General features: G+C 38.2%; 1 protein-coding gene across 1 annotated transcript in view; it reads right to left on the reverse strand.

Moving 5' to 3' along the window:
- Positions 1–3585: 3585 nt before the first annotated feature.
- Zyg11b (zyg-11 family member B, cell cycle regulator) overlaps positions 3586–15701 on the reverse strand; it is a 74824-nt gene continuing 62708 nt past the window's right edge. Inside the window, exon 14 of the mRNA XM_076841297.2 lies at positions 3586–9080. Coding sequence (XP_076697412.1) covers positions 8890–9080 — 191 coding nt within the window. The 3' untranslated portion in view covers positions 3586–8889. The remainder of the gene's footprint in view (positions 9081–15701) is intronic.

Here is a 15701-nt window from a genome sequence, read left to right on the forward strand (position 1 = left end):
GATGGGCAGAGGTAGAGCTCAGTGGCTTTCCACAACCAGTTGTCCCCTGTGTAAACCTCTTTCTATGTTTGATTCTCTCCGGGTCACTTAAGCACACTCTGTAGTCCTGCAATGTGTGTTTACTGGGCCTGTATTTTGGCCCACACTCAGGTTTGCCAGGAATCAGCCCCCTCAGCTGCCAGCCCAGCAAAATAGTTCCTTCCTTTGTTCTCTGCACACTGCTAGAGACATGGCAGCTTCTTTCCCGCATGTAGATATTGTGCAGTATGTCTTTCAGGTTTGTCAGACAATGTCCTTGATCTCTAACTGCTCCAGACCCAGACACTCCTTAGGTCTCCTAAATATATGGGTTCCTTTTTTCCCCTTATCCCTCCATTATGCTCAGGGAGGGACTTCTCTGGCTGTGCTTCTGGCCCAGCCAAGGCAGTGGCTGTGCCACTAAGGATTTCTTTTTTTTTTTTTTAAGAGAGAGTGAGAGAGGAAGAGAGAGAGAGATAATTTTAATATTTATTTTTTAGTTATCTGCGGACACAACATCTTTGTTTGTATGTGGTGCTGAGGATCGAACCCGGGCTGCACGCATGCCAGGCGAGCGCGCTACTGCTTGAGCCACATCCCCAGCCCCGCCACTAAGGATTTCCTCCTTTATTTATTTATTTAAACTGTTTTCTTTTTTTAGCTGCAGATGGACACAATATATTTATCTAATATTTATTAAATAAAAATAAATATTTACGTGGTGCTGAGGATTGAACCCAGTGCCTCACATGCTAGGTAAGTGCTCTGCCACTGAGCCACAACCCCAGCCCTCTTCCTTCTTTTATTATATTCAACCTCCTTGTAAAGGTCAGGCGAACGTCGGAGGAAAAGACCACCAAGAGACTGTCTCATGCAACAGCAAAGGGTTTATTGGGGGTCCAGCATGCTGGGGCTCCAAGCCTACCTCGAAGAGGTAAAGAGCAAAGAACAAAGAGCCCTGAGAACAATTTAAGCAGAGTTTATATACATTCTTTGGAGAGGGAAGGAACTTTATATACATCATAGCATCCCTTAGCAAATCATCACATACCGCTGGAAAATCAAATAACAACTCTAACATGATTAGCACATTCACTGGCAGAAACAGGTCGGTTGGGGGTTATTGGTCAGTACTAAGAAGGGGTACACATTCAAACTGATTGGTTTAAGCCCTGAGGTGTATACGTGCTGGACTACACGGCTTCTGAGGAAAGATGGTTGTTCTCGTTGAGCAACTAGGTGGTCAGGGGAGATTTCGACACACATCTAATGGGCAGTTCCGGGAATTGTTTTACTGCCACATGAATTTCAGGTTCCGAATGCAACTTAAAAACTTTTCAGGACAAACCTTATCCTTTCACTCCTGAGTCCTCAGTCTGCTTTGAATGTCTAGTTTTAAATTCCAGTAAAGTCCCCCCATTTTTTTTTTTTTGTTTTGTTTTGTTTGTTTGTTTTTGTTCACCCATCTTGCTGAGAAGCTGCCTGTCTGCTTTCCTGGTTTCACTACACAGAACAGCCAGGAAAATGATGTCCTCTACTCCACCATCTTGAAAACCTCCTCCACCTTTTTAAAAATTTTTTAAGATAAGATCTGCCTAAATTGCTTGGGACCTTGCTAAGTTGCTAAGGCTGGCCTTGAACTTGCAATCCTCCTGCCTCAGCTGCCCAAGTGATTACAATTAAAAGTGTGCCCCTAGGAGCTGGGATGTGGCTCAAGTGGTAGCACACTTGCCTAGCATGCGTGAGGCACTGGGTTCGATTCTCGGCACCACATACAAATAAAAATAAAGATATTGTGTCCACCTAAAACTGAAAAATAAACATTAAAAAAAAAAAAAGTGTGCCCCACTAAGCCCAGCTTGTTTGGTTAAATATAGCCATAGATACAGGGGCAATGACTCTCAATTGTAATCCTGGCTTCTTGAGAGGCTGAAGCAGAAGGATTCCAAGTTTGAGGTCAGCCTGGATAATTTAGTGATACTTCTATCTCAAGACAAAGAATTTTTAAAAGGGTTGGGAATATAGCTCAGTGGTAGAGTGCCCTTGGGCTCAATACCCAATACTGCAAAACAAAACAACAACAAAAACCCAGAACAATAAGCTCTACAATCACCCTAACAAATCTAATCTCATTTTTTATTAGTGAAGTAGTAGTTTCTGTAGTGACTTTTTAAATTTTTTTTTGATAGTTGTAGATGGACAGAATGCCTTTATTTTATTTATTTTTATGTGTTGCTGAGGATTGAACCTAGTGTCTCATGCATGCTAGGCAAGCTCTCTATCACTGAGCTATAGCCCCAGCCCCTCTGTATTGACTTTTTATTAACGATTGTATGTAAGTACAGAATCTAAATAGTAATGCTGCTCTATAATGTCATTCTTGAAGACAATCTCCTTGGTACATTATTCTCTCCTGTAGCATTCATTTGACGCTTAATCACATTCTGTCAGAGATCTAAGAAATATCAAGTTATCCTATTATAAAATGGTGGGGTGGGATTCACTGTATTGGAAATGAGAATTGGAGTTGCTACAATCAATGTTCTGTGACTTAGGCAAATCGATTTACCTAAGACTTAACTATAAATGAAGGTTCTGAAACAAAAATCACAAATACTTTGTGTTTTTGGTAATCTCTCTCACTAAGTGCACTTAAACATTCTCTCTCCATAGATAGTTCTTTTTTTGGGGGGGGGTGGATATAGTGGGGATTGAATCCAGAGGTGCTTAACCACTGAGCCACATCCTCAGTCCTTTTTATTTTTTGAGGCAGTGTCTCACTAAGTTGCTTAAGGGCTCCCTTAATTGCTGAGGCTGGTCTCGAACTTGCAATCCTCCTGTCTCAGCCTCATGAGTCACTGAGATTACAGCATGCACCACCGTGCCCAGCAAACAATGTATACCAATTAATTATCTCAATTATATCACCAGGTATAGGTGTCCAGTTTGGATTAAGCACTGTGAACTGGGTTTCAAATATACTGTTAAATAATTTTTATTTAACCTTTATTCTTCTCCATTATTTTTTATTTTTTGGTACTGTGGATTGAGCTCAGAGGTACTTAATGAGAAAGCCACATCCCCAGCCCTTTTTGAGACAGGGCCTTGCTCAATTGCTTAGGGTCTTCTAAATTGCTGAGGCTGCCTTCAAATTTATTATCCTTCTGCCTCAGCCTCCCCAGTTGCTGGGATTAGAGGCATGCACCACCATGCCTGACAAACTATATAGCCTTTTTCACAAAGCAATTGCTGCAAGTAGATCACTAAGGAGCCCAGAACCCAAAACTTGCATTAATATTATTTTATTTATTTATTTGTTGGTACTGGGGATTGAATTCAGGATGCTGAGTCATATTCCCAGTCCTTTTTATTCTTTTATTTTGAGACAGGCTCTTGCTAAATTGCTTAGGTCCTTCCTAACTTTCTGAATCAGCTATGAACTTGAGGTCCTCATTCCTCAGCTCTTAACCTGCTGGAATTATAGGTGTAAGCCACCACACCCAGTTGCATTAATATTAAATTTTAAAGCAAAGGACTAGAAGCAAAGTAGACAAGACACACTTTACATAAAATTTATAACATTTATTTAGGCAAAAAAAAAAATCCAAAACAAAAATCTGTACACACATTAATACTTAAGTGATGTCCTGATTTAAAATATAGCATGATTCATGTACAGAATACTCCCATTCATCTGGCCATAATGAAAACAATGCCTCCAATCCAGATAATTGAGTCTTTAAAATGTACACACATTACACATTCCAATCAATTTTTCATATCCTTTGAAAGGAGCTAAATTATTTCATCAGAATTCAAGCAAAAGATAGCTTTTCTCATACAAGTCAGTGAGGATTTGATAAAGGGAATCCTATATAAATCAAGGATTTAAAAAACTTGTATTGTTGCAGATTATCTGAGTATTAATCTTCATAGTCTCTTATTTTTAGAGGGAAAAATGCTCTCAATAAAGTGTCTCAGCTTTCACTAGCTAAGTGGTTATTTGCTTCAAAAGCTGATTAAATAAACACACAAGAACCTAATTTGAACAATTTTACCCATAGTAAGGCCAAAATTAATCACATAGTATTAATGAACTAGATTTCTGACTTTCCATAATTTTGAATTATTGGAAAAAAATTTTTTTTTGACACAGGGTCTCACTATGTTGCCCAGGCTGGCCTCCAATTCCTAGGCTCAAGCTAATTCTCCCACCTCAGCTTCCAGAATAGCTGGGATTATGAAAGTGTACACCATGCCCAGCTCTGAATTTTTTCCCCACAGCATGGGGAATTGAACTCATGGTTTCTTTACCACGGGGCTACATCCCCATTATTTTTCACTTTGAGACAGGATCTTGCTAAATTGCTGATGTTGACCTTGAACTTATGACCCTCCTGTTTCACCTTCAGAGTAGCTGGGATCACAGGTGTATGCTACCATCACAATAGTTTCCTGTCTGGCTTTAAAGTTAGGCTATGCTGTCCAAGAGAGCTCTTATTCCATTCAGAGTAATAAGAAACAGCATTAATCTTTGTATAACTTACCAAAAAAGAGTGGGGCAGGGGACAAACAAGCAGAATAAGTTCTTTTTTAGACCACTAGTCAGTTAACATAAAAGTATCTTGGGTTAAGACTGATTTGGAAACGAAAGAATGCATAATTAGGAGTATACCATGTCATGCAAAGTCTATGAAACACTAAGTAAATAAAGCAATCACTCATTTAAAGCCCAATCAGCATTTTCCTATCATACTACTACTCTCATCACCAAACATTGATTTTACATTATTCCTAAAACAAATAGTTAACACTAAAAATTAAAAATGTGAACACTCAGCAAATGGTAAAGACTAACATCCCTTATTCACAAAATCATTCAAAACTGCTACAGTGGATTTAAGAGGGAAACCAAAAGTTTGCAAACATATCTGAAAGCTGTCTCAGAGCAATTTTGAAGCCCTAGCTGTACAAAGTCCCCCAATAAATAATATCAGATAAAATTGAAAAAGCCCACATCAGCTGACAATATGACACTATCTTTAACTTATGCCTTCAATTAAATAATACTGTTTATACCCCTTTTAATGTTGTACAAAAACCAAATATGTAAACATACATGAGAGGGCAGGAGTGGGGTGCATTTTTAAATATATAAAACAGTACATTTCTCCTACCTCTGTTCCTTGAGCACCGCTACACAGTGGTTTTTTTTTTTTTTTTTTTTTTTTGGAAGGGGGGTAATGCATTTTAAAACACTAAGCCCAATGAAACAAAACAAAAAATAAATAAAAACACTAAGCCAAACTTTTGGTTCATTAATTTACCCCAATTTGGTGCATAAAATGTTTTCATTAAGATTTGCTCAAAGAGGATGGAAGATGGCCCGATGCTATTTTGATAAATAGCATAATTAAAAACACAGCGAAACTAAAATGACTAGGAGAAATACAGGTCAATGTATAAGGACTCATTTGTAAGAGCAACTTTCTAAACTAGACAAATAGGATTAATAGTTTAAAATATGAATCTTTGATTCTTCAGAAGTTTGAAAATAAAAGAGATCAGGAAAGCAAATTCCCATAGCAACCTTATTTACCCCCACCTAGGGAAATCCCCTTCTAGTAATGGCATATCCACCCAGGGATGACAAGCAGCAATATTTATGGTCAACTCCAGGAATTATGGGTCTGATATGCTTTATAAAAATCCTCAACCTAGATCAGTAGCCATTGCATGTGTGGTTGAAGAATAAACTAACCCCCATTAGTACTTGATTTATGCTTCTTTTTTAACTACAAAAAGAAAAAAAAAAAAAACTAATACTCTTTTCTTTTTGGTGCTTGGGTCTGAACCCCAGGCCTTGTACATGCCAAGCACATGTTCAACTACTGAGCTGAGCTATGCCCTCAACCCAAAAGAAATGCTTTTTAGAATATAAAGACTATAGCACAACTTGATACAAAGAATAAGATCCCTAATAAAATTTGTTGTACTTCTTTCTTGTCTTACTCAATGATACCCACACATACCATTATAATCTAAAAGGTCTAATTCCATTTCCTTTAGTAGATCCAAACCTTGCTGTTGCTCCTAAACTGATCTACTGATGTATAATAATATCTGAGCATACCAATGATTTGAGTGGTTCAACTCTAGTGCTTGAAACAGCACTCTAAGTCACCAAAAGGTAACCTTTGAAGGTACCAAGTACTGGTACATTCTAGTCTACAGCTACAAAAAAGAAGCCTCATAGACACTAACTGTAGAGACTCCAATTATACCTCATAATTTCAATATATACATCCATTATATTTCAACCAGATTCAAGATCTTACAGTTAATTCTATGCCTTAATTATATACAAAATTTTAAGAACCATCCCAACCAGAAAGGCACCAAAATTTTTATATATTTGAGATGTGCTTGATTTGCTTTTAAGACTCAGATCTGGCTACTACTAAAAACAGTAAATTTAACTTTAACTTTAAATATTTTTTGAGTCTTTATATTTATTCTGAATAAAGAAGGGATTTACTGTTTTCTGTACATTTTTAGCCATTTCTGAAAACAAGTGGTAAAGATAAAAACCTATCAATAGTCTAACAGGGAACATACACAGTTGCCTTGAACAGTGTAAAACAAATTTGAAGACAAATTTCTCAGACAGGATTTCCCTTCAGTACACAAAACAGACCTGAAAATGGTCAACAGAGCTAGCAACTTTCAAGTTATTGCAGGCCATCCTATTTTCTAAATTTTGCCTTAGACACTGAGAAAAAAGGGAGACAAAGTATGGAGATGCATGCCTGTAATTCTGGTGACTGGGGAAGCTGAGGCAGTAGGATCCCTTGGCCCAAGGTCCAGGCCATTCTCAGGACTTTAAGAGAGGCCCTAAGCAACTTATTAGCAAGATCCTGTCTCAAAAGTGAAAAACGAAAAGAGCTGGGATGTACCTCAGTGGTAAAAACATTCATGGGTTCAATCCCAGTATAAAATAAAAAATAATAAAAATGAGAATGAGGAGGAGAAAAAAGGAAAGAAAACTTTAAAAATTCACTTTATCTAAAAAATTCCTTTAAGCCAATTAAGTTAGAATTAAAACACAATTTAATGTGCTTTTAGTGGTTCTAAATATTTGTTTTCTTTTAATATAAGTCAGTTTTCATTCCCATGAAGGAACTTGAAAAAATTCAAAGCTGATTATTGAGATAGTGGGTCAAATATGTGTGTCAAAAATGTTAACAGCATATTATCAAACCAGCTTCTTTCTAAGCTAAAATACCTTTGGAAAAAAATACTGCAATTTAAACATCCTATTTAAAATCTCTACTGAAAACATTTTGTCCATCTATGAAAAAAAAAGTAGTAATCTGAGATTACAGAAGAACCTTATCTCAAAGTGAAAATTTAAATGGAATTTACATTTCCAGGCAACTTGCTGCCTCCCAAGTGCAATTATTGATATAATGATAATTGATTCTTTACTATACTGGGTTAACTATCTTAAGGAAAAGGCAACTGTCAAAAAAATAATCCATCAAAAATATTTTCCTTATCTAAACATTTAACAATAACCTAATTCTTCTCTTGCATTTTAGGCAGTGAGATATGGACATTTTTCTCCAACATGAACACATTAAGAAGACATATATATGAACAAAAGAAAATTTAACCTTTTGGGGGGCATTAAACCCAGGGCCTTGCACAAACTAAATACCACTCTACCACTGAGTTATATGCCCAGCCCAAATTAAACTTTTTGTGGAAAAATTTACTGTTGTCAATTGTATTTTAACTGAGTAAGTCAATACCACAAGTAGTCACTATTCCACTGAACAAAAATGACTTTGAAATAGAGGGGAAAGAATGGCTAGTTTGAACCAGAGACAATTTGTAAAAAATTCACATTTTCACAACATTATGACATAATGGAGAATTAGACAGGCTTAAATACAGAATGCTATAATATTTTATACTGAGATATTTGGGGAAATATTTGTTGAGAGTAACCTGCAGTCTGTACAGGAAGTAGCAGTCCATACTTCCCAGCCATAAATACAGAAAACCAGCTTCTGCTCACTGCCTCAAGACAGATGGTCTCCAGAAGGATAGCCTGGCCCATTTAAAAAACTATACCATGAAAGCAATTCCCAATTCCTAACCTCTATTCTTCCTTAGTAGTTTTTCTTCCTAATATATTTTTCTTTCTTTTCTTCTTCTTCTTTTCTTTTTCTTTCTCTTTGTCTTTGTAGTACTAGGAATTGAACACAGGGCCTTACACATGCTGGGCAAGCGCTCTACTACTGAGATACATCCCCAGCCCTCTAAAAATATTTTTCTATTAGCCATCCAGGTTACAGTGAGTAAATTCCACAAGGAGACAACTTAGGTTTCCATTCTTTCATACTAAGAAGGACATCTTATAAAAGATACACAGAGAATAAAGGCATTTTGTACAGAAGCAGTATAAAATTTACAAGTGAAGCAGTGCCAGAAATCAAGTTAACAGCTCATGGGAAGCTGCAAATTGATTGGAAGGGACACTGAGATCAGAAGAATCTGGCCTAAGGGTTCGTGCAAACTTTATCATAAAACTTTAGAATCTCAAGCACAGTAAGTTCAAACACTGAAAGATGTGGAAAATTTCCTAAAAGGCAATGATGAAGGAAGAGACCTTTCTTGCCTCATTAGTTAAAAATCACAAGACAAATTAGAGACTGTTCACATGGGCAGTAGTGTACATTATCAATCCAAACTGATCTTATGAATCTTGTCACAGAACCCCCCCAAAACACCACAGAGGGTAAGATATTCCAAATGAACCAATCACAAATTCCTGTGGTTCAGTGATCCAATAATCTATGGATATTAATTTAGTCTAGCCTGAGGCTGCTTTTTACAGGGAGGCGGCCTCCCATGGCGCACAATGTGTTTTTCTAAGCTGTCCAGAATGGCCACAGCAATCTGTTGAACATGGGGATCAGTCTGTTCATGTTCTTTGATGTTGTATAAATGCTGCAGCCCTCCTTCTTCAATCAGCATGCTGCAATACCTTGAAGCTGAAAGAAAACAAGAGAAAACTTTTTTTTGATACTGGGAATTGAATCTAGGGGCAGTTAGCCACTGAGTCATACCCCCAGCCCTATTTTATTTTTTGGTACTGAGGATTGAACCCAGAGGTGTTTTACCACTGGGCTACATCTCCAGCCCTTTAAAAAATTTTTCTTTTCTTTTTTTTTTTTTTTTTAAGACAGAGTCTCACTAAGTTACTTAGGGCCTGCTGAACTGTGAGGCTGGAGTGAAATTTGTATCCTTCTACCTCCGCATTCTGAGCTGCTGGCATTACAGGCATGCTTATTTTTTATTTTGAGACAGGGTCTCACTAAGTTGCTTAGGGCTTCAATAAGGTGCTGAGGCTGGCCTTGAACTTGTGATCCTCTTGCCTTATCTCCCTATTCACTGGGATTATAGGAAGGTGCCACTAAGCCTGGCAAGAAAGCTTTATTAAAAACACAAATTATCCCACAAAAACCAAATTCTTAGGATCTTTTTGCATTTACAGTTAGATTTTTTTTTTTTTTTTTGGTGGATTGAATCCAGTAATCTCACACCTTGCACATTAGGCAAGGGCTCAAAAACTGAGCCACACCCCCAGCTCCCATTTCAGCTGTTTTATTATTGACCACTACATGATGATACAGCTTAATGAATATCACTATATATATATATATAATGATACTATGTCTATGGTCAAAGGCCCAAACATAAATAGTATACAATAAATAAATAAATCCAAAGTCTTTTTTATCCTAGTCTCAAGACACAGACAATCTGGAAAAGAAAATTAAAAAGAACTAGAATTACAAGTCTTATCTTTCTTGGATATCTGTCTTACCCAAAATCATAAGTAAGAAAAGTATTACTAAAATTTTTTTCTCAGTATTGGAGATTGAACTCAGGGTGCACTTTGTCATTGAACACTCACAGCCCTTTCTTATTTTTTATTTTGAGCCAAGGTCTTGCTAAATTGCCCAGGCTAACCTTGAATTTGTGATCCTCCTGCCTTAGCTTCCTGTGTAGCTGAAATTATAGGCCACAATGCCTAGTGCTAATTTTTTTTTTTTTTAAATTCACAAATGGTAACTTACACAGCTTAATAATGGAAGTGGGAGATCAACCTGGTGGTATATACCTGTAATCCCACCAACTCAGAAAGTTGAGGCAGGAGGATTACAAATTTGAGACCAGCCTCAACAATTTAGTGAGTCCCTGTCTCAAAATAAAAAAAAATTAAAAGGCCTGGGGATATAGCTCAGTAGTAAAGACCCCTGGGTTCTAACTCCAGTGCTAAAATGATGATGATGATGATGATGATGATGGAGAAGAAGAAGAAGAGTGGGGGAAAATAGAAGCATAGGAATGCCAATTAATTAAATTGTATTCTAAGTATACTGTATTATTCTTTCTTATAAGATTGTGTTATGTGAACATAACGCCTTCTCTCAGAGAGTCTCCAAATAAGAGGGGGAAAATGCAACTGGATGCTGTAACTGAAAGTGTTTTCAGTTGAAGACAAATGTTTTAGTCTGCTTTGCGTCACAGTGACCTAAATTTTTTTATTAAATCCAAATAATCTAGGTGGTTTTTGTTTTGTTAATTTTTTTTTTTTTTGTTACTTGTATTTCTGATGTCCTAAGAATCCATTACTTAATTCAAGGTTGTAAAGTTTTGTTCTGTTTTTTTTTTCTTTCTTCCATTTTTTTATTGGTGCATACATATTGGTGTGATTTGCTGTTACGTATTTATATATGCACTTTTTAAAAAATATATTTATTTTTAGTTGTAGTTGGACACAATACCTTTATTTTATTTATTTATTTTTATGTGGTGCTGAGAATCCAACCCAGCCCCTCATATGTACTAGGCAAGCGCTCTACCTCTGAGCCACAACCCGCCCCCTCCCTGTATATGCACTTTTTTAAACTGTTTTTCTGGTGCCAGGGATTGAACCAAGGGGTGCTTAACCACTGAGATACATCTTCAGCCCTTGTTTTTAGTTTTTATTTTAAGACAAGGTCTTGCTAAATTGCTGAGGCTGGCTTTGAACTTGCTATCCTCCTCCCCCAGCCTCCCAAGCCACTAGGATTATAGGCATGTGCCACTGTGCCTGGTATAACTTTTTTTTTTTGGTGGGGGGTACCAGAGATTGAACTCAGGGCTACTTGACCACTGAACCAAAACCCCAGCCCTATTTTGTATTTTATTTAAAGACAGGGTCTCTCTGAGTTGCTTAACACCTTGCTTTTGCTAAGGCTGGTTTTGAACTCATGATCCTCCTGCCTCAGTCTCCCAAAATGCTGGTATTAAGGGTGTGCCACCACACAGGGTGGGCTGGCCTAAATTTTCTTTTTTAAATGAAGTTTCATAGTTATGTTTCCTTCACAAAGTTTTATATATTTAGCTCTTACTGGTGGGTCTATTTTTTTTTTGAATTTTAATATTTATTTTTTAGTTTTCGGCGGACACAACATCTTTGTTCTATATGTGGTGTTAAGGATCGAACCCAGGCCGCACGCATGCCAGGCGAGCGCGCTACCGCTTGAGCCACATCCCCAGCCCTTACTGGTGGGTTTATAATCCAATTGGAGTTCATTTGTTGAAAAGCCTGCTCTTTTCCCAACAAAATGTTTCCGTAGCCTTTTTGAAAATAAGCTGACCATAGAATTATGGCATTTTCCTAGATTCTCAATTCTAATGCATCAATTGATATGTTTTTCCTTAAATTTAGCATATTTTGTATGTGTGTGTGTGTGTGTGTATGGTATTGGGGATTAAACCCAGGAGCACTATACCACTGAACTACACAACTCCAGCCATTTTTATTATGTATTTATTTTATTTTTACTTTTTTTGTTTTGTTTTTAGATGTTGATGGACTTTTATTTTATTCATTTATTTATATGCGATGCTGAGTATTGAACCCAGTGCCTCACACAATGGAGGCAAGTGCATTGATCCACAACCCCAGCCCCCACCTCGTTTTTTTTTTTCTTTAATATCTTTATTTCATTTTTATGTGGTGCTGAGGGAACCCACTGCCTCATGCATGCCAGGCAAGCGCACTACCACTTGAGCCACATCCCCAGCCCCCCCACCCCTTGTTTTTAAAGAGTAAACAGAGTAGGATTTTAAGTAAGAAGAGATGAATTCCTACCATGAGAGAGGGGGGATGATAGCAGAAAAACTCATGTTGGTGTGCCAGCTTAGGAGTTTGTATATGGTTTGGGGCAGAGCATGGACCAAAATTTATTTAAAATAGGTATTGAAAAAAGCATCCTGGCCACCATCTGGGTTCTCTTCCATCCTATCTGTGACCATCCTCCTTTCAGTAACTTCCATCGGGGTTCATCCCTGGGACAAAGGATTTGGTTGAAGGTGTTCCAGAGAGTCAGCCTCCAGGTTTTTTACATTTGAAATAAGCCTTAAAGGTACTCCTAAAATGGGGCCCATTATCCTGACTGCCTGGTCATTTTACTATCTATTCTATTTTATTGTCATTTACTGTGAACAGGAAACCATGAGGATGGCCTTAGGCCTGAGCCTAAGCAATTCTTTATAAACTTTTTAAAAACTCCAGTTTGAAACCTGCAATCCCACTAGGCACACCAAACTAAGGAGCCCACCAGTATTGCCCTCAGGCACAGACAAGTCACTCCCCCCAACCCAGATAAGCTCAGAGTGAAGCCTCTGGCAGGCTGTCCTCACCTGATAAAAAGGAAAGGACAAAAGATCAGGGTGGGGACCACAAGACCAGATATTTTAACCTCAGGGTAAATGATGGAAGCTGATAAAGATTAAAAGGGTGGGGGGCCAAAAGCCCCCAAATTTAGTATAAATAACAGAGCAAAGGAACAAATATTCAGTCAACCTATACTGATGCACACAAGCTGGAGAGCTTGATGAGGACCTGGATGACATCATCATTTGCTGATCCTCTGCATATTCCTCACCACTCTCAAACTCTATAGCCACATCTTGACCCCGGTGAGAATGGAAACTTCTCTCTAAGACCCTCTCCTCAGCCAGCTGTCAGCTCTACCCCAGGAGAAGTCTGCCTTGGTCCCAGACAATCACCTCGGTCTGAGTGAGTGTGCATCTGCTGGACTTAAAAGCCTAAGGCTTGAGACTTTTGAACTGATTAATCTAGAATTTTTTGCTGTGAATTGATTATGTTTATTGTAATGCCTAGCATTAAGGATTGTCATTTTCTTGATTAAGAAACTATAGAGTAAAATTGTATTGAATGATCTGAATGAATAAAGCATTGAAAAGGGCAGAAGCATGTGGACATTCTTTATTTCTCCCCCTGGACTGGATAAATCGCACCTTTTGCCCATCACAACAGGAACCCTGGCTTTGGAAATATAACAGTTTGACCTTTGAAGAGCTATGCAGGAATTCCAGATTTCAAATTTGGGTTCTGGATTTGAGATACTACTTCATCTACATTTAAAAAGCTCAGGAGGTATAGGTATGAGAATCAGAGTTCAAAGCCAGCCTCAGCAACTTAATGAGACCCTAAGAAACTGGTGAGATCCCGTCTCTAAATAAAAAATATAAGAAAGGGCTGGGGATATGGATCAGTGGATAAACACCGCTACCAAAAACCAAACAAAAAAACCCTCAGGAGAAACAAAAACTGAGGACCCTAAAAATCACAGCTTCTCTCATGTAGGAACACAACAAATGGAGTTGGGGTTCTCTCCTGATTATTATCCCAGTTTTCACCACATAAGCTGTGAACTTGCGGGGCTAGTGGCACATTGATATACACATAGACCTTTACCATTTCCTGGCTTTCAGGTTGCTTAGTGTTCTCCCTATGTGTGAGGATGGCCTTAAGCCTGAGCCTAAGCAATTCTATTTTAAAAACTCCTGTTTGAAACCTCTAGTTTCACCAGGCACATCCAACAGATCCCTCCAGTACAGTTTCAAACTTCCCCTCACCCTGATAAATAGAGTGAGGCCTCTGGCAGGCTGTGAGAAAGGCGAGATCAGGGTGGAGATCACAAGACCAGATATTTCTGACACCAGGGTAAATGATGTCATGGAGAAATCCCGTGGTAGCTGATAAGGATTGAAAGGGGGGTCAAAGCCCCAAAATTTAGTATAAATAATAGAGCAAATGAACAGGGATTTCGAACTGGAGAGCCTGATGAGGACCTGACATCCCATTACTTATCATCTTTTCCTGATCCTCACTGCTCTCAAATTCTACCACCTCCTCTGGACCTTGGTGAGAGCCACAACTTCTCCCTAGGACCCTCTCCTCAACCAGTTGTCCCTCCACGCCAGGAAAAGCCTGCCTTGGTTCTGGACCCGATCTCCTAGGTCTGATTGAGTGTGTGTATCTAGTGGACTTAAAGCCTAAAGCTCGAGACTTTTGACCTTAGCACACAGAGGGAATGTCTGTCATTAGCCTGTCATGATTAAGTGTGCTTGCAGTGCTTAGAATTAATCTAGAATTGTTGGCTGTGAGTTAATTAATCTAGAATTGTTGGCTGTGAATTGATTATATCTATTGCAGTGCCCAGCATTAAGAATTTCTGTTTTCTTAACAATCCAGAGTGAAATTGTATTGAGTAACTTGAGGGAATAAAGCATTGAAAGGGGCAGAAGCGCGTAGTAGACATTCTCTATTTCTCCCCTCTACTGCATATGTCGCAATTTTGCCCCATCTTGACACTATGGTTTTTTCAGCACCTGTGTAGCACAGAAAGCTAGGGCTCCTGATCTAGGAAAGGAAGCCTATAAACATTCAAATAATGGCGGGATCCAGACCCATAGTGACTAACTTTTACTTTTTGTGGTACTAAGGATGGAGCATTCTACCTCCAAGCTACATCATTAGTCATTTTTATTTTATTTGGAGACAAGGTCTTACTAGGTAGCCAAGATGGGCCTTGGAACCTTTTTTTTTTTTTTTTAATATTTATTTTTTTAGTTTTAGGTGGACACAATGTCTTTTATTTTATTTTTATGTGGTGCCAAGAATTGAACCCAGTGCCTCAAACATGCTAAGCAAGCTTGCTACCACTTGAGCAACATCCCCAGCCCAGGCCTTAGAACTTTTGATCCTTCTGCCTCAGCTTCCCAAATTACTGGTATTGTAGGCATGTAGGCATGTACCACTATGCTTTATTCTAGTGCTTCAATTTTTTTTTTTTTTTGGGGGGGGTACTAGGGAGTGAATACAGGGGCACTTAACCACTGAGCCACATCACCAGCCATTTTTAGCATTTTATTTAGAGACAGGGTCTCCCTGAGTCACGTAGGGCCTCACTAAGCTGCTGAGGCTGGCTTTGAACTTGTGATCCTCCTGCCTCAGCCTCCCAAGCCACAGGGATTACAGGCATGCGCCACCACACCCAGTAAGCTATTTTTTGGTTTTATTTTTAGCTCTATGATGAATTTAGAGCTAATTCTTTATGTAGTAGAGGTATAAATCAAAGTTCAATTTTTTTTTACATATTTATATCCAGTTGTTCTAGCACCATTTTTTACAAAGACTCCTTTCTCCACCAAACTGCTTTGAACCTATGTAAAAATTTAATTAATTTTATATGTATATGTCTATGTCTGTATTCTCTGTTTTGATTCATTAATCTATTTTTTTTTAA

Source organism: Callospermophilus lateralis, chromosome 7 (assembly GCF_048772815.1).
Source record: "Callospermophilus lateralis isolate mCalLat2 chromosome 7, mCalLat2.hap1, whole genome shotgun sequence".
Taxonomy (NCBI): domain Eukaryota; kingdom Metazoa; phylum Chordata; class Mammalia; order Rodentia; family Sciuridae; genus Callospermophilus; species Callospermophilus lateralis.